Source organism: Lepisma saccharinum, chromosome 6 (genome assembly GCF_977018435.1).
Source record: "Lepisma saccharinum chromosome 6, izLepSacc3.1, whole genome shotgun sequence".
Lineage (NCBI taxonomy): Eukaryota > Metazoa > Arthropoda > Insecta > Zygentoma > Lepismatidae > Lepisma > Lepisma saccharinum.
Genome location: NC_139234.1, coordinates 9,077,209 through 9,097,312, shown reverse-complemented (window position 1 = coordinate 9,097,312; position 20,104 = coordinate 9,077,209). Strand labels below are relative to the sequence as shown.

At 39.0% G+C, this 20,104-nt stretch overlaps 2 protein-coding genes across 2 annotated transcripts in view; one reads left to right on the top strand and one right to left on the bottom strand.

Moving 5' to 3' along the window:
• LOC145988543 (uncharacterized) overlaps positions 1–20,104 on the bottom strand; it is a 53,079-nt gene that overhangs the window by 9,332 nt on the left and 23,643 nt on the right. The window contains exons 7-10 of the mRNA XM_083123460.1: positions 18,459–18,668; positions 18,128–18,355; positions 16,753–16,971; positions 1,951–2,132 (exon numbers count right to left, since the gene is read on the bottom strand). Coding sequence (XP_082979586.1) covers positions 1,951–2,132; positions 16,753–16,971; positions 18,128–18,355; positions 18,459–18,668 — 839 coding nt within the window. The remainder of the gene's footprint in view (positions 1–1,950; positions 2,133–16,752; positions 16,972–18,127; positions 18,356–18,458; positions 18,669–20,104) is intronic.
• LOC145989227 (leupaxin-like) lies at positions 5,566–11,853 on the top strand. Its single transcript, XM_083124534.1, has 5 exons — positions 5,566–5,627; positions 7,790–7,939; positions 9,817–9,990; positions 10,466–10,696; positions 11,599–11,853. Exons 1-5 carry the CDS (start codon positions 5,625–5,627, stop codon positions 11,704–11,706), a joined length of 666 nt encoding a protein of 221 aa, XP_082980660.1. The 5' UTR covers positions 5,566–5,624; the 3' UTR covers positions 11,707–11,853.

The following is a 20,104-nucleotide window of genomic DNA, read 5'->3' as shown; positions in this document are numbered from 1 at the left end:
AATGACAATGACCCTGTCCCTCTGCATGCCCTCTCCCCTCATTTGGCGATCTTCTCATGAGCGGTGAGCTGTATTCAAGTTAATGATGTTTAGATTTTTTAAAAAAGAAATGTACTTAAGAGTTGGTCGAGATCTGGATGTACAGAGATGAACAGCTTATATATTATTTGTGTAGAGGTATACGTTGTGGTGTAGATTTGAGTGTTTTATTTTAAAAGCAAACTTCAATGCAGCTGCCGATTCTTTTTCTTCTCGAAGTTCATTTTATTGACACTGATATCTGTAGCACATTTTATTTCAGCTAATATAGCAGCCCTTCTATTGTCCCCCATTCCTAAATATTCGAAACAAAACACAGTCGATGCCCTTCCGAAAGTCACAATAATAACTGGTTTCACCAGGTTCACGAGGCCAGTTACTTTCCTTCGATTTGTGTGTTCCATTATGACTTTCGGAACGAAACCATTGACATCTTAGATCTGGTATGAATCTTAACAAGGTATGCAGAACACTGTTCCTACTCTTTTTGCAAAACCAGGACGACTCTACAGTGCATTCGGTTTAGTCCGAGCTCTGGCATGTACAAAGCAGGAAAAGTTTGTTGTCTGCAGAAGACGTCATGTGACTCATAGGAGCAGTGTTGCAATACGCGGAAGTTACAATTCTACTAGACATGAAACTTGCAAAGCTATGTGCTGTTGTCTCATTAAAAAAATTACTTACGAATCTAAAGTAGCATGTTGTCCTTCAGAATCGTGAAAATCGTTCTACGAATAACACACTTGTCAAATTCGTCCACATCACTTTTAAATTTCTTTCTTCTCCGTTGTTTGTTAGGCGTTACTAATCCCTTCCCAGTTACTTTGTAGAGATCATTTTCATTTCAAAGCACTTACTGACATATCAGGTGGTGCGGAAACACGCTTTTGCGCTTGTTTCACGTTCAAAAGCTTCTTTCTTCATAAACTTATGAACGTTAAGTTTATTTCTCTACTCTGACTATGAATCAATCACTTTGCTTTCTCCAATATTCTTTCCTGTTTTCACCTCAGCTTCCGTTGAATAAAACACCCTAAGCAACACAGGTGGACAATCACCTTACTCGTGGTAACATGATCTCCCCCCCCCCCTGCCCCCAGAGAGGAAGAGAGGGAGGATGCCTCTTTCACCGAGGGGCTTAATCAATGGGGGTTTCACCTACAAAAAGAATCTGTCATTCTTTTCCTTGAACTATCACCTTCTCAAACTGTCGCTTTTTGAATATATATATATATAAATATAAATGCAGTAAGTACTGAGCCCACCTACCAATAAGCTCTGAAGTCAGATTATGGGTAATTATTAAGACAGTTAGCAACTCTGCTCTCAGGGGAACTCTCGCGTCGTCTCGTTGACGGCAGGCTTCTGCGCAGCTGAAGGCCAGAGCTCAAGCTAAACCGAATGGCCTGTACTTTTCCAGGTAATTTAAAATAACTTTCCAGATTACTCCATAATGATTTAACATACTAATAAATATTATGTGTTCAACTTTGCATGCAATCAGATTAAATTACAAATAAGGTAAAGGCTCTTTTATAGAAAATACTGTATTCCCAAACAAGAAACCAGCTATGAAGAATGATTGTTTCCCCCCCCCCTTCTTTTCTTTTTGATTCTGGCAAGCTTTAAAAAAATCTGAATTTTCCAGTTTTTGAACATTTTTTACAAAATCCCTATCACTTTTTCATCATTAAGTTGATTTTCGGACTTTTCCTGGTTTTTCAATATTTCTGGGTCAATGAGAACCCTGATAGAATTAGTGCCTGTCAAAAAAAAAAAAAGGCCCGAACAATAATTGTGGCATACACAGCTCTAATTATACCAACAATAAGAAATTGCAATAAACTAAATTTACACATGTACAAGGAATAACTACATTTCTATACTCTTCAGTTTAATCACATTACCTACCTAGGACTTCTGCGATGTACAACAATAGGCACGGGAATACTACATTTCGTTGCATTGTTAAGAACTTGATTCGACTCGCTGTTCTGAGCTGCAATGGCATGTATTTGACGTAACAATGTTTTCAGCTCTTGAGCAGTCACTTTCGAACTAATGTCAGATTTGTCTTCTTTGTCCTCAGGAACCTGAAATGAGAGTAAAAGAATATATGAGGCCAATTATAAGTCTTTCCTTGGATATCAATGCTGTTTTTCACTGAATTAACAACAATGCTGGGGCTAGTTTCAACATGGAATTTGAAATTATACACGGCTTTAACTGAAACACAATTTATACACTACCGACAAAAAGTTTAAGACCACCAGGAAAAAGTGCCAAAAATCTGTGGAAATGAATGTATTTCGTAATTAATGTACAAGAAACAGATGTAAGAATCTGCTTGGCAATGTACAAACATAGGTACATCCACTATACATACTAATATCACCTCATATTTTGCTTTCATCAATACGTCGGCCATGTACCTTAATGACAGCAGCGCAAACACGTGGCATGCGCTCCAATAGTTTTTCCAGATAGGATGGTTGAATGTTACGCCAGGCATCGTTGATCAATTCCCATAGCTGTTGAGTGTTGCTGGGTACCTTCTTTCTGATGTCCCTTTCGATTTGGTCCCATACCAGTTCAATTGGTGGAAGATCAGCAGACTGTGGTGACCACGTCATGAGAACTAATGACCCTTCTATTGCCTTGCGTTCCAAATACCGCATGCACAATTTGGATGTATGTTTGGGATCATTATCTTGTTGAAAAATAAACCCATTACCAACAAGACGACGACCAGAGGGGATGGCATGGTGCACCAATATCTGATGATACCCTTCTTTTACCAATATTCCCTGAATTTTATGAAGGTCCCCCATCTGGTTTCCGGCAAAACATTCCCACACCATTACACTTCCACCCCCATGTTTCACTGTGGGAACAAGACACTCTTCTTTCATTCTCTCTCTGACCTTTCGATGCACTAAGGTTCGCCTATTGATGCCAAATAATTCGTATTTGGATTCATGGGTCCAGAGTACCCGTTTCCAGTTATCCACAGTCCAACCTTGGTACGTTTTAGCCCAGGCCAATCATGTAGTCTTGTTCACACATCGTAACAATGGCTTTCTAGCAGCTACTCTGCCATGCAGCCCTTCTTCACGCAACCTATTCTTCACCGTTGACACAGACACACGCGTCACTCTGTTGTTATTCAGGGAAGCAGCGATGACTGGTGCTGTTAGGCGCCTGTTCCGTTTGCTAGTTACTGTAATATATCTATCGTCAGCTGCAGACGTTACACGAGCTCTTCCACTACGTGCACGGTCAGCATGACTGTTGGTTTTACGGTATCTGTCCAATGCACAATGAACACCAGTCTTGGAAATATTAAGTTTTCTTGCTATTTCGCGTTCCGAATAACCTTCATTTTTCAGTGCACATATCACAGCACGCTTTTCAACCGAAATCGCCTGTTCCCCACGATGACGAGCCATTTCACACAACTCCACTTACCTTGCACACCTCACACACAATAATGGGCTCGCAATGTCGCCTGCAAGAACAGCAACTGACCCTGAGCCACTGATAAGGACGCCCATGAGGCTGGCTACCGTACTAACCGGTTTCACACACACAGCTGCAATGTTGCCAGCTTCAGCAACGTTTATGTCACTTACCATTTTGCCAACCACATACTACACGTTCGTCAAAAAATTGGTTTCGCGTCTTGCGAGGTTCAAACTAGACTACATTGCATTTTCCATGTGTATCATCGTCATGTCTTTCTTGGACAGGACCCGTTGGCCATTTTTCATGGTGGTCTTAAACTTTTTGTCGGTAGTGTCTATTTTTTTAAAATTCTTTTCTTATTTTCCTCTCTGAATGTAGCTAAAAATGAAAAATAGAAAATATTTGGGACATCCTGAATAATGGACAGAAAAGAGGGAAATTTGCAATATTTTGTTTTGTTGTTAGAGGCACTGCTGGTTGGACTACCCAGCTCTGCAAAAAATTGATATTACTCAGGGACAATAAAGAAAACTTGAAAGAGGGTGAAGAAATAATGAAAAACGCAGATGAAAGCAGAACATACGAGGTGCGGCTACAAAAAAAAAAAAAAAAAAACATAAAAAAATGGATTGATGTTGCTGTCGACAAACGGCAAGCGTGCCAAGGATAAGCGGTGCATGGGTGTATAACGTGATATCTTGCCTACCGGCTGTTTGATTGCCCAGGGTGCACGGTGCTCAGTTCTTCTGTAGTTTGTGGACGAAGTGAACCGTACATCTGTGCTCCATTGGAAAAGAAATTAAGTGTGAAAGTGGAACAGAGTATCAATCTGAAGTTTTTTATCAAACTCAGAAAATCTGCCACAGAAACTTATTGTTTGTTGAAGGAAGTGTACGAAGATGTGTGTTTATCACGCACTCAAGTATTTAAGTGGTTTCAAAGGTTTAGAGAGGGACGAGAAGTGATTGCGAACGACAAGCGTCCTGGATGGTCTTGCACGTCAAAAACGGAATCAAACATTGCAAATGTCGGTGAATTTATTCGAATTGTGTACCCGAAGGTCAAACTGTCAACCAACAATATTTCATTACGATGCTGACGATCCTTCATAGGCGAGTAAGAAGACGACGACCTAATTTGTGGAAAAGCAAGTCATGGATACTTCATCAGGACAATGTTTCTGACCACACGGCATTGTCAGTCAAGGCTTTATTGGCCAAGTATGGGATCCCAGTGTTAGAACATCCACCCTATTCACTGGATCTTGCTCCGTGCGATTTTTTATATTCACAAAGGTCAAATCAGCACTGAAAGGAACCAGATTTAAGACCGTAGAATGTGTGAAAACAAAAGCGACGGAGGTCATGAACATGGTTTCGGAAAGTGATTTCCAGCACTGTCTCCAGCAATGGAAAATTCGTATGGAGCAGTGTATCAATAGTGCAGTGGAGTGCTTTGAAGGGGATACTGTTCATATTGTACAAAATAACCAATAAAAAGATTTTGTAGCAATAGTCCGGTTTTTTTCTAGCCACACCTCGTACATTAACATTCAGACCTCATCTCATAATGGAAAAAGAAAATTTTGTGTCGGAAACTATGAACAGTACAGATGCAAAACATACGACATTTTTTTCACCATAGAGCAGACCAAAAAGAGATCATGGAAAATGAAGTCTGTCCCTGCCCCAGATAGGGTTGAGGGATTAAAATGGTACATATATATTGGCTGTTATATGTTTGAAAAAAATGTTACACTGAACATGGTGCATTTACAGTGGCAAAACTTTTGATTTGGATAAGAACAGCTCTGTACTTTAAAAACATGTAAAGAACTGTCCACTGAACAGACTAGGCCTCACCAAACCCCATTTAGCCATGGCTAAAACACCTTTTTACAAATTTTCAATTCAGGGAATTCTATGGCCACATTTTAGAATCACTGCATTAGAGTATACAAATTATATGAAACAAAGGCAATTGTTGCCGATAATAAGTCATGCACAACAATACTTGCATCTCTGTGGAAATCTGCACCCTGCCAACACCCAGGAGTTACAAAATCACAACTCACATAATTTGAGGAAAAATTCTTGCATAACTAATCTCACAAACACACAATGGTAAGTAGGTATCTCTTTGCTATGAAGAATGCACAGCAGTGAAGGTTCAGCTGTTATTTTCGATCACACTTCGCAACACTTGCCAATCAAAACTGATTTCAAATCCACTCACTGCACAGAATATTCTGGCATCCTTTTTTTGTGTTGACATTAAAGTAAAATAGTCAGAAAGAGTTAGTATTTTTGAAACTGATTTTTATTTCATTATACTTATGTCGAGCTTTCAATAATCCTACTACTGCAATTACTTGCACAAGCTTCAAAAAGCTATTTGTTGGAAAGCTGTTAGTATTTATCAAATATGAACAGGAGAAACAGAAAGAAAACTGCATAACTGAAACATATATAGAAACATGGGGTGGGGGCATGTATATTTTACACATATAAAATTTCATTTCAGTCAGAGTAATTTGCATTGCGTTCGTAATAATGAGGGACTGATAATTACAAGACTGGTACAGGCCATCACAGGAACATGATAACTTTGAACTGAAGCAGTGTTTTTTTTTGAGAGGGTAGCATTGTTTTGGGGAAAAGGGCCTTGCTTGCTACCTGCCTAGAAACATTCCTGTGGATGTCCTTGTATACAAAGGCAAAATAAAAACATTTCAGGTAAGCCAAAAAGCAAATAAATCAGGTGATAAAGAGGATTGTGACATGTAATGATAACCCTATCCTGATAGGTAAATAAGTTCCAACTACCATTCTTCCGCAATTAATATCAGGAAAGTTAAAACATACACCTGTTTTATTATTATCATCTGCTTATTTCATGTCCTTTTGTTAACAAGTTAAGAAGTTTGGTACATTTGGATCAGAGGCATGGACACTTCTACAAAATTTTCCTGCTCGTTTTCCCACAAGAATGTGTACAGCAAACAAAAAACCTGCACCAACATGGGCTAGGTGGATCAGGATGAAGGCTTTGCATGGGCTTTAATTTTTGTGTAGGCATTCTGGCCTTTCCACTCATGCGCAAGCTAAAGCAACTAACAATGAAAGGTTAACAGCACAAGAATCCTGATTGACCTCTAGGATTGAGCAATCATCTTCAAGATGATATCCGAAACTAACACTAAACCTCCATTGAAAGTAGAAGGAAACGTTCGAAAAATGACTATGACCTCTGCCTCCTGTCCCCATGAGAAAGTTGATAATCTTACACTGAAAAGGATGAAGAGATGAACACAAAAAAATGCCTACATACACACTGGGAATCCAAAACCTGAGTCTTTCAAGGCAAGATCGTGAGCTTAATGCTAACTACCTCAGCCACCAAGGTGGTCAAAAACACAGTTCCAAGATAGCAAAATTAACTATAGAAACAAGTCTAATATAACAGCATAAACATTATATAATCACATCACACAATTGGAGCCACGGTCTTCTAGTCGGTAGGGTGTCTGACAGCCACGTGGGAGACCTGGGTTTGATTCCCAGGATAGGTGATCTAAGCTCTGGGGCTCAGCCAGCCTCAAATCAATGGGTATCTTGGGGTAAAGGCAGCTGGGGCATGGTGCTGATCACATCATTTCCAAAAATGGCCAAGATCGAGAATATATGGGGTCCTACCCCATCTCCTAAACGTGTCCTCATGGAACTATATGCACAGGGAACTTCATCTTACCTTAACATCACACAATTATCACAGTGCTAATTCTAACCTGTCATTATAAACGGATTTTCATACTTTTACTCAAAATACATGTTTTACTAACAAGCATTTTGTTTGAAGGAGGGTGAAGTAAAATTAATTTTGAAACAGTGTTACCACTTTAGTACAGAAAGAACTAAGGGCAAGAATGTCATTAATCTCTTATTACATATTTAGAAAAATGAGATCTCCTGCTTAACTGAATATTTAGTACTCTTTCATTTGTTGCGAGCAGTCCTGGGTTCAATCCTTGGTGCAAGCTTTAAAATTTCATTGTTGATCCATCAACTAAGGAGCTATTCGTAGGAGACTCTTGTCTTAAAAGCTAGAAAACGGCAAGCAATGAGACTTGATGCACTGATATGTCACTCCCAAAAAACACTGCTTTGACAGGCCCTGGTCCCCAAAGTGCAGTTGCACCATGGAGTTTGGAAAAAAAAAAAAAAAAGGTTTAAGTACAAGCAATGCAAACTTTTATTTGTTTATAGATACTCTTTCCTTTTTTCAGTCTGTCACAAACCCCACTGAAATCCCCCGAAAGTCCACCCAGAGCTCAAAAATGGATGATGACACAGGAGTCAGAGGCAAGACCGACCACATGGGCAGTTCGTACGGGCCAGGTCTATGTGCCTCCTGCAACCGCCCAGTGATGGGCAGGGTAAGTACTCTTCAGTTTTGCCACCTTAGCTCTTTGGAGCCAGATTTGATGCTTTTGCACTTGTAGTTAGTTAGCACCTAAAAATCATGAAATGCTCCAGGAAGAATTCTAGTCTGACAAGTGAAAATCAAGCACTATAATACGACCATTTTATTGTCAGCCTTTTCTCCTGTTGTGCGTTTCATGTACTATGTTATAAAGCATCATTCTGCCACTTGTTCACTCGCCAGTTTGTCCATGTCCGTATGTATCACCTTCATTAAGTTGCATTAAAATGAAGGTGCCTGGTTTAATTTTCTTCAGATTTCTTTGTTGCTAAAAATGTGTGGAAAAAAAAATTAAGTGCTAAAAATTTCAAAAATATTTGGCAGCATTTCTCAAATTATATTACCCATGTTTATATATTTACACACAGGAGTAAATTTTCATGTACGCTTACTGATTTTTTCAATACATGGAATGTTGAACAGATTTTCTCAGGATGTCGACCAGGTGAGTTCTGGAAAAGTTTCCAAGCTTTCCAGAGCTAACTTCACTCTCGTCTTCAGGGTAGAAGTGCAGTGCTGAGTGTCAACTTGGTTTTTATGCATTTGGAGTGGGAGGTTTGAACAATTAGCAGCCATTTCTGCTGGAATGTATTTGTAGGAGAATTTGTTCGTAAACTTGTGAATATTACTGTAGTTTGTCTAGTTTATATTATAATGTATTAGGCATGGGACAGATTAAGCAGTACTCTATCGGTATTGGTTGATATAGGCATATCGGTGTATGGGTAAAATTACATATTATTTTACGAATCCAATATATCTATAATCTCTCTATATATAAAAATGGATGTATGTGTGTGGGTGTGTATGTTTGTTTGTTCCGGCATAACTCTCGAACGCCTGGAGCAATTTCAAACAAACCTGGTTCACGTATCACTTGCAATCTGGAAATAATATTTTGGGGGTAAGGTACCCCTGGCACCCCTAGGAGTAGGGTGGGAAGGGGCGACATGTAAAAATATTCCAAAACAACCGATATTAAATTCCGCACAAACAGACATCCGTGACTCTATGCAATCCCGCACAACGATAGTGTTTCTCGGGTTGTCTACCATTCAGGCTGTGATGTGAAAACGTAGTGTGGAATCTATAGTTTTCGTGACACTCCCAATGCAGTTCAACTTCAAGTACATCACCTATCGGCATGGGGGGGGGGGGGGGTGAAAAATAAAATGCCACAAATGACCTAGATTAGTGTCGAATTCATAGTTTTCAGTCTCTAAGCTAATTTGTGACATTCACGATGAAATAAAATTAGTTACATTTTACACTATGGTTAGAATTCATTATTTTCCTGTCTAATAGAAGACTGGAATAAATAAATACCCGGACAACACCAGTATCTTATAATTTAGGTAAAATTCTGCCATTTTGTTGTAATTTGTATGGACAATCTACATACCCTGCTTTTTGAAAAAGTAATCGTCTAATATGACTCTTCTTTTGCACTGAAGTCACCTTGAAACATACATTTATTAAAGATGCTAATGATCCTTTCAGGTTCTTCAAGGATCATTTGGAATTTTATATTGGTACTTTATTGGTATCAGCCAAAAACTTCATATCGGCGCACCACTATATTGTATTGTGATTTACATTAATTGCTCATTGGGTGATAGTAAGATGCTGCCATGTTACAGTTTATTAATACATATGATATGAGAGAGAGCTCAAATGGTTCTAACACTTGTGATCCTAGGTTCCATGCATGGCAGCAGCTCCAAAATTTTGGTGTTGTTGCAGCATGCCTTGGGACTTGCGGAAATTACGCCACATGTAGGTCTTTGTTCACTAGTTAAAGTTGAATGCAGTCTTGTTTTCCACTTGTAGATAATCTCGGCCCTAGGCAAGAGCTGGCACCCAGAGCACTTTGTGTGCACTCACTGCAAGACACCAATTCTGACGGAGAAGTTCTTGCAGAACGATGGCCTGCCATACTGCGAGGAGGACTACCACAAGCTCTTTGCCAAGAGATGTGCAGCTTGTCAGCAGCCAATTACCGACGTAAGTGAACATCAACATTTATTAGGATACAGTTTCTTCTGGTATACATATTACAGGTGTGATATGATTTTTTTTTTCTGCTGATATCAACATAAGATTTAGTATGCAGAAATCTAAATGAAAAATGCAAGCTTGACCAGAACTGGAACATGGGTGTGGCATACTCTACGAACTGACCTAGTCCTGATCTTTCGCTTCAGCTGTTTTACTAGAGTGAGAATTCTTGTTTTTAGCTTTAATTCCTACGTAGTGCATCTTGTACAGCATGTCCCGAGAAGTCCCCGTATCTCTACTTTACTTATGTATCCTGTTGCAACTTTATTGAAAATTGGCTGGTATTCAGGTGCTTGGGAATGATTTGTTTTCGTGGTTGGTCGCGGAACAAATTGGGAGGCTGCAAAATAGTAACAATGCAATCAGAATTTTTAATTTGTTCACTGTTTCATTCGACTAATGCTTTTTTTAAATATTGCAGAAATGCATCCTTGCACTCAACAAGAGTTGGCACCAGGAGCACTTCCGCTGCAAGACTTGCAACAAGCCACTGGTGGGCGAGAACTTCTTTGAGAAGGACGACCAGCCATACTGCCAGACAGACTACCAAAATCAGTTCTCGCCAAAGTGTGCTGGTTGCTCGAAACCCATCATCAACACATGCATCGTCGCTCTCAACCAGAAATGGCATCCTGACTGCTTTGTCTGCAAGGTACGTGCACAGACATTACAACAAAATCTCCCTTGACCTCCTTGACTTTATATAAACATTTTATGTGATTAATCTTAAATAATATAGGATGGGTCTGACTTTTCACACATCACAAAAACACTAACTTCACCAAGCCAAATCTACCTGTTATGAACTAATATGACCAGAAGTAATTTTTCACATGAAAAGTAGAAATGTGAGAATGTTATCCAAGTCAGGCATGATACTTTTGGCATTTGTTTCTGCCTTCCTATTTCATTTATTTTTTATCTTTGTAAATTGTCCATTAAAAAAGTTTTCTTTCAAGTCAACTTTATGCTTAATTGGCCTAATTGGTACTATCTACAGTTTAAAATATTATATGAAGCACTGTGCAATGTGTCTCCATTGGGAATTGAACCTGAGACCTTTTAATTACAAGGCAACAGTGTAACCGCTATGCCATCAAGGGTAAATTGTCTGTGTATTATAAAAAAAATTAATAATAACTTTTTGTTTCTTTAGTTTACTGAATGTTTCAGTGTACTATTACACATATATATTTCTCAAGAGCCAAGAATATAATGGAATATAATGGCAGTTACAAAATATAATTGCCAACAATGTTATAACAAATAAAAGTACAAGATAGTGTGAGAACAAACCATTTTTAATTAACTACTGAATTATTTTACTTCATTTTATCTACATCAAAATGTAGAGCGTGTTGAAGAAGTTTAGCCACTAAAGGAAAAGTTCTTACTAATTCATTGATTATGAATTAGTAAATATTGATTATTTACATGTACTAGGAGCACTTTTTGTGGAATGCCCTGCAATTTAAAACAACATAGTCAATAAATTGTGTTAATTATCATAAAGTAACACGACAGTAATACACTGTCTTCTGCTCTTGCTTACAGCGCTGCCGGCAACCTGTGCACGGTAAGACCTTCGAGGTCCAGGACGACCAACCTATCTGCTCCATATGCTCCGGGATCGTGGAATATGATGCCCGGCCAAAGGCCTGAACACACCCTGCCTCTTACGCAAGCATACCACCAGCCACCTACAAAAGCTAAAGCTTACCCTGCATTGATTAGCTGAAATCCACACGAAATCCACCCAAGCACGATTTGAGATAAAGTTTCAACATTCCTAAACACCAATAAAGTTACCTGCACATTTATATCATGGTGCCTTATTTTCAGTTACAAAATGCCGACTTTTGGTTTCTTTTGTTTAGTATTTTAATCGGGTAGCTACTCCCATGTAGCCTAATGATTAGTGCTCTCACCTTTGGATTGAGCAGTACTGGGTTCAAATCAAGGTGGTGATGGGACTTGGCATGTAAACCATGCGTGACCCAGTGAAAAGCTGCTTGGTCACCAAGATGATAATTTCCTCAATGAAGATAATTCTTTCACAAGTAATGAATCCTTGACAATACTTTCACTTATTTCACCTGTCATTTGTGTTACCTCTACCTGTACCTGACTTCACTGTGTGTGCTTTGCTGTAATGCAAAGTAGATTGATAGTTTTGTAAAAGAAAAGAAACAGTACACTTCTATCCAGCCAACCTCTTTAATATAAGGAGCCATGGCTAAGTCTCTTGAATTTCAGGAGTGTCTCCATGTTATTTGTGGCATTTGTGCACACTGCCTCCACCAGACTGCTACCTACATCTAAGGTAACCATATCCTTTCTTTCCACCCCACCCCAGGCCCGGATTTCTAACTGTTCAGATGAGGTCCCTCCTCAGAAAAGTGCCCTTTATTTATCTTGTCTCAAAAAATAGACAGGGTGGTTGTTCCCATGTGCAGCTCTGGATTCAGTCAAATATGGGGGGCATTTCCAAGTCTTCCTGCACCGAACTTGAGAAACTGCAGGCCATAACCTAGAGTGTTACAATACAAGGCTATTCATGGTATAGAGTGATAAACACAGTGGAAGTACTGCACGGTAAAGTTTCATATTTCCACATTGCTCTTTTTGTTGATGCCCAATTAATTTGAAAGGACCTCTGCCTTTGTTAGCACAGGTTTCCGGCACCTAGGCTGGAGATGGTAGTGCACCGTCACTTTGCTTCCACAGTAATAAATCTCCACAGCCAGGGCTGAAGGATGTTGAGTATCAGATTTTGTCGTGCAATGTAGTTCGTTGCACCTCTACTTCCATTTTATTGTATTATTCTGTATCTTATATGATACAACTTTCAACCTTACAACCACCCTTTTGTGTCCAGACAACCAACAAGAAACTGACAGTCTTCAAAAACCAAAATGAATTGTGAATTTTGGGAACTATGCTGGCAAGCCTTACCTAGGCAACAGAACTGTCAAGTACACAGTAAGCAACTCCTTTTGCAGTGATAAGAACACTCATGTCCAACTTGACAAAGTTTGTGTTGTGACATGTGAGCCTAACACCACGATGTCAAGCACTTATATGGAGGTGAATGCTGTTGATACGAGGCTAGCAACGGATTCTATCCAAGCAACCAGACATTGCAGTCAGGTTGGTCCAGAAAGAGGAGTGAGCGGGGATGATGGCCGGAACAACAGATGGGTACCATATCAAGTCTGCACTGAAGGATAGCATCGCATTGTTCTCCCCTCTTGATGGACTTCACTCAATTAAGTTTCTTCAATTTGCCAACTGTAAATATTACACCACACAATTACAGTTAATTAAGTTAAATCCTTCGTTGGCATAATTTCATATCCAATCCCTAGAGGCACATATTTTTGGTAAATAAAAAAAAGCAAAATTTCGGTACAAAAACAGAGTCAATTTCGGGTTTAAAAGCAGTAAATAAAATGAAATTTCGCTGTTATAGCGGTGAAAAAGCGACATATAAAATGACATTTTGGTTTTAAAAATGTGAATGTAATCCAAAATTTGATTTAAAAACTGCACTATTACATAAAATAAACATATCCCTTCTAATAGCACATTAAATCATTACCAGAATATTAAGTTTCTTCCTGTATAAAGGGGTCCATTTTTGCTTCTCAAATGTTTGCAGCAGAATTAATCAATTCTCAGTGAATTGCATAACTCTCAGGATAATTCTGACTTCAGAAAGTGTCGCGTCGGTATATAAACGGTAAATTTCGTGTTTAAGAGTCTAGTTCGCATTTTGCAGTTATTTCGCATAATTGTGTGACAAAACAGGGTAGGAAAATGCACCTCACACCTTTCAGAAACATGAACAATTAGTATTATAATGTGTTATTTCACATTTCGTGTTTTCGTCAAAAACGAAATATGCGTGCCTCTACCAATCCCCCTTTCCACATACTCATAACACTTTTCATTCATTTGTTAATGTATGACATGCAGGTACAGCCATGCATCCATCCCCCTTTTAGTTTGTTCCAGATAAACCACCCAGAGAAGAACTAGCCATTCAGTTGGGGGTCAGTGTGATGTGGTGGGTCTCCATTTCTTTGTCTTGTTTGGGATCTCTTGAAGCCCAGGGTGCCACATCCAGGTGTCTAAAATCACTGCCTGTTTCTGTTGAGTCATGGCATGGGTATCTTTGATAATATTCTCAGTGAGGGGCCTGTTGGGTGGAGTGCTTAGAATGAAATCATAGGTTGTTCTTATTTCTGATGATAGAAATAAATAACGATTGGGTTAGAGACTTATTCCATTTTCTGTGAAGTAGTGAATATTTTCACAAATTCTCATAACGTAAGAACTAATAATAAATTTGGAGAAACTAGTACTCACTTTATCCGCGAAACTGTTTTTTTCTTGTTTGTTCTATTAATTTCAGTGGCCACTGCCACCATCCTCGTTGGAACTCGCTGTACTGTTGCTTGGTGTGTGTCTTTTGTTTGTAGTTCTCCGGCCGCCACTAGGTGCGTTGTTGTTAACTGTACGTCTGTGCCTGTGTCATCTGCTATTTCCTGGTGTTAACTGTTGTAGTAGGGGAATCCAAGTGTGGTGTGCCTGTCCGCTATCCATGTTTCAGCTCGTACGAGAAGTGCATTAGGGCATGCGTTGCATTGATCTGTTGTGATGTGTTTGGCAAGACCAGTAGTGGGTTGGACTTTTTTTTGCATCCGTTAGGTGCTGTTGGATTCTTTCATTGACAGATCTGATGGATCTGCTAATGTAATGTGCCTTGCACTCGCACTCTGCATCGTATACACCTGGGTTATCAAGGGGGGAGAGGAAGTAACGTTTGTGTTTGTTTAGTTTATCAGCTATTTTGGCATTGGGTTTGTGCGCTACTTTGCCATATGGGAGAAGGGCTTTGGATATGTGGTTGGATGTGGTGGGATGGTAGGGGAAGGCAAACCATTTATATTGGTTGTTTGGAGGTTGATTGTGGCTGGTTAGGGTGCCTGACCTGTATTTCCGCTTTACTGCACCAAGTGGAAATTTGTGGTTCTGTGTAGCCATGTTTCAGGGCTATTTCAGTGATGGTGGGTAGATCCTCTTCTCTGCAACAGTAGGAGAAGGCTCTTTGATAAAAGTTCAGCCACGCGTTAGTTTTTTGTTTGGGGGGGGGGGGCTGGCTAGAGAGAGTGTGTATGTACTGGTTGCCTGCATTTGGTTTTCTGTAGACAGTGGTTATGAATTTGTGAAGTGCACGGCTGATTGTGATGTTCAGGAAGTTGATCTTACCATGTTCCTCTTGTTCTACAGTGAAGTTGAGCCTGGGATGGATGCTATTTAGTTTGTTCACTAGAAGGTAGAAGCTAACGTGTGGCTGAACTTTTATCAAAGAGACTTCTCCTACTGTTGCAGAGAAGAGGATCTACGAGAAGAGATACCCACCATCACTGAAATAGCCCTGAAACATGGCTACACAGAACCACAAATTTCCACTTGGTGCAGTAAAGCGGAAATACAGGTCAGGCACCCTAACCAGCCACAAGCAACCCAGCCACAATCAACCTCCAACAACCAATATAAATGGTTTGCTTTCCCCTACCATCCCACCACATCTAACCACATATCCAAAGCCCTTCTCCCATATGGCAAAGTAGCGCACAAACCCAACGCCAAAATAGCTGATAAACTAAACAAACACAAACGGTACTTCCTCTCCCCCCTTGATAACCCAGGTGTATACGATGCAGAGTGCGAGTGCAAGGCACATTACATCCAACAGCACCTAACGGATGCAAAAAAAATTCCAACCAAACTACTGGTCTTGCCAAACATCACAACAAATCAAGGAAACGCATGCCATAATGCACTTCTCGCACGAGCTGAAACATGAATAGCGGACAGGCACACCACACTTGGATTCCCCTACTACAACAGTTAACACCAGGAAATAGCAGATGACACAGGCGCAGACGTACAGTTAACAACAGCGCACCTATCAGCGGCCAGAGAACTACAAACAAAAGACACAGTACAGTGAGTTCCAACGAGGATGGTGGCAGTGGCCACTGAAATTAGTAGAACAAAGAAGAAAAAACAGTTTCACGGATAAAGTGAGTACTAGTTTCTCCATATTTATATACTACCACATCTCTTTTCCCAATTATGAATAAGAACTATGTACAAGTTCATTGTACTGTTACACTTTAGACAATGTAGAATGTAATACTGTCAAGTCGCCAGCAAGAACATGGATCTAGGATGAGTTAAAATTTCCTTCATGAAGTGCAAGAGGCCAAGCAAGGGAAGATCTACAAGGTTGGAATTTTACATGAGTGCTTATGGAAGTATTCTTCTTTTAGTACTCAATAGAACTGCACAAAACACTTGAACGGAAAGAAGAAAGGTTGAAGAACTTGCTGTTATGGAAAATGCCAAAGCATTCTCTAATGTGAAAACTTGAAGAGTGAACATTTTCATTTCCTGAAAGAACTACAAGGGAGTCAAGGCACGTTTATTAATATTTCTAACAAGCTTTAGCTAGCTTCAGAATTGACGCAAAGATCAACTCCAAAACAGATCATCATCTTTTTGCTATTATATGTGAGCAATTGGACAGAAGTTTTATCCCCTTCAGCTGTAAATTGAAATTTTCATGTCCTACTGTGTTGTCAGCACTCTACAAGGTAACACTCCACCACTGCTATGACTACTAAAATAGCTTACCCTTGTTTTCTTGTCATTATCAAGGCTCATGATCTTGCGGATCTCATCCAACAAGGGATCCAGTCTTGTGTTTATTACCTCCCTGGCTGCATCCGCCAACTTATTGGAGATTTCTCTCACGTTGATCGTCTCAAGCACGTTGTCCCCATGGTCTCTGTTGTTCCTCGTAGTTTCTGAAGTGACCGATGCACTGCTTGTATCTTGAGAATCTTGGTGCTCCTGAGGGATAGTAAAAGCATTAACTTTTCTTCTAGATAGATATTTTTTGCATTAGCATAATTTGTTGCAATTTAACTGATATGATAATATGCCAATTCAAATAATTTCTCACAGTGCAATTAGCTTGAAAATCACATGTGATTACTTTGGGATTAAGCACTTTTTGCATCCTAAATTTCCTCAAGAAAATAGATATATTTATATACGTACAATATTTATGTAAATTACACAACATTTATGTCAATGTTTTTCCCAAAATATGCTGGGAATTATGTAAAATGTAAAAAAAAAAATAATCTAACATAATATTACATTGCAAGTTTGTTTCATGAATATGTGGTAGCCGAATATGAAATATGAACATGGCAGAGTCAAATGGTCAATGTTTTTTTTTCTTTTTTCCCAGCAGTCCCCCCAAGTTTGACCCCAGTGGGAGGCCAAAGTTTCAATGTTGATCCAGAATCAATGGGACAATTTACTTTAGATTATCTCATTAACAAATATATTAATGCATGTAAGTGAAACTACAGTAGATAAATACAGTATAAAACAATGGAATATTTACAGATATCAGTCATCACATCAGTATCAGCTCAAACTGAAAAAGTTTTAAGATGCAAAAACAAGCAAACAAACACACACACACACATGCAAAAGAATACTCTAATACAAAGTGCAGGAGCAAATGCCTTACTATGTCACACTGTAATGACATGAGGGTGTGAATTTTGTTTGTTGTAAAGATGTACTTCAAAACTGCAGCATGTTCCCGCAACTCAGTGCAAAATAGACCCTTACTTTTTAGAGGAGGATGGGAAAACAAGTCATAGTCAGTTGGAGGCACCTGAAAGCTGTCTACAAATGGAGGTAAATGACATAAGATGAAGTGAAAACTGCTACCCAACATGAAACAGCGACAATACCACTGGAAATTACCACACAAGCAAAATAACAGCGTAGTGAACCTGCAATTGTGTATGGAAAATAAGGTTGTCATTTAGACAACATAATTTTTCAAAAGAGGCACAAAAAGATAAACTTTCATTTTCTAAGATTGTCAAATAAAAGTTTATTAATGTTTAAAAACCAATAAGTATTTCTGCTGCAGCCTGTACTTTACCCTGTTGTCAGGATTTTCAACACAAAATTAAGTTACCTGAATCGAAATGACTTCCTGCGGTATAGTAACATAACCAACTGAGGTTTGTTTCAGCTGTGTGCTCTTGTGGCTTCCTTTAACTCTATGCTTCCTCCAAGATGCCTGATCCTTCTCCAAATCCACCTTTGGGGCTGTTTCCGTGAATACGGACCTTGGCATAAACTTCTGCCTGGTGTCCGAGACAACAGATGACGTTAATCCTGATGAAGCAATTTTGGGTTCTACCTGCATGTTCAAAACGAGAGGAAAAATAATTAACGTGTAAATAGCTTTTTCACAAATTTTAACACACAGGTTTTTTATTATTGCTACACTTGTCACATCTTACCTGTACAGAAATTATATCCTTGGCTACAATATCGGAATCACTTTGTACGCCATCGTCGGTTGTTCCAATGTTTGACCTGTCGCTTGTGCTCTGTTGGTCTGGCTCCGTTTTCTTCTGGGGTGACTTTGGGAGGAAAGACTGTGAATAAACGACCTGCCTAGGCCTATACCTCAGTCCTACTTGCATAGGGTGACTTCTATTGCTCCTCCCCTGGAAATATTAAGCAAGGGATTCCAAATCACACTTACTCCATCACAAATAATAACAAAATCAAACAATGCATCTATTTCTTGATTTGCTAAATAATGAACATGTTCTACTACATTGTCTTTTGGTAACTTATACACTAAATTGTTTCTCCATGGGTAATAGGCTGCTTTAACAGATTATTAAAGTACCCTCCTTAGCAATCAGGATAATATAAACGACTTAAATATATGTATGTTCTTAATTAAAAATTTTCTTTAAATTGGTCTTTCTGGACATTAATTTTGGATTATCTAATTTGTGAACTCACAAGATTTTCTAGTTAACTGTTAATGTCACTGCCAACAATAACCCACGGATTGGCCAGGTGGAAACCTTTTTGCCATATCCACAATAGATCTATGGAAGGCATAAAAAAAAAAAGCTAACTGATCACTTGTCTCTTTGAGACACCCCATACAGGTTCAATTTTCACTAATTTCAAAATAGTTAGTAATTCGCAATGGATGTTTCCCTTCCAGCTTCATTCTTTTCACAACAACAGTAAAAAAGCCCTTTCTCCTCCCCAACCAGTGTTTAGATCGGTGGCGTATTCTGAAAATTTGACTTGGTTTATTGCATCAATTCTTATGTATGGTATATATTTATTACATATTAATTAGATATAATATAAATAAATATAAAAAATTACTAACCATTGTTATAACTGTATCTTTAGTCAAAATGAAAATAAATGTCTGATGAAAGGAGCGTGTGTTCTCCTGAATCGTCACAAAGAAAAACTGTTTTCTTATGCTTGTAATAACCGTAAACTACCGTGCGTTCATTTCGATCTGCAGCCGAGAGATCGGGAGAAGCGTGGTGGGCGGCGCTGACGGAGATGCCGACATTTGCGGCCTGTAATGCCCGCTTATTTTTATAGACATATGCAGACATTTATATAAATATTGCAAAACGATCACTAACCTGTGTTATAACACGCAAAAGTTCTTCTGTAATTCATCCAAGTTCTGCTCTTATATACACAAATAAATACGCTATAGAAACTATGTTAAGAGCCACAGATAATAAAGCATTTTAATCATAGTTTTGACCAGTAACGTCCTGCTTAAGTTTATATCCTTGAAAGAGTTTTGTGGCGATGGGAATCGTTTGGAGGTTTCGAATGTGCAACCCTGTATCAGAATTACACTACAGACGAAACCGATAAAAGTGAATGGTTTTCGTGAGCTTCCTTGCAATCCGAAATATCCGAGCTCGAGTTTTTTGTTCCTTCGCGACTAGATGAAGACAGAGTTGTAAATATAGTGGCGAGCAATGTAAACCAAGAGCGTGTTAATTTCGTACTGTGCGCAAGAGTGTTATTCTTGGTTACTTGCAGTTACTTGTTTGTGTTATTGTAGTGTGTATGTGTGACGTGTCAGTGAGACGATTGGAAT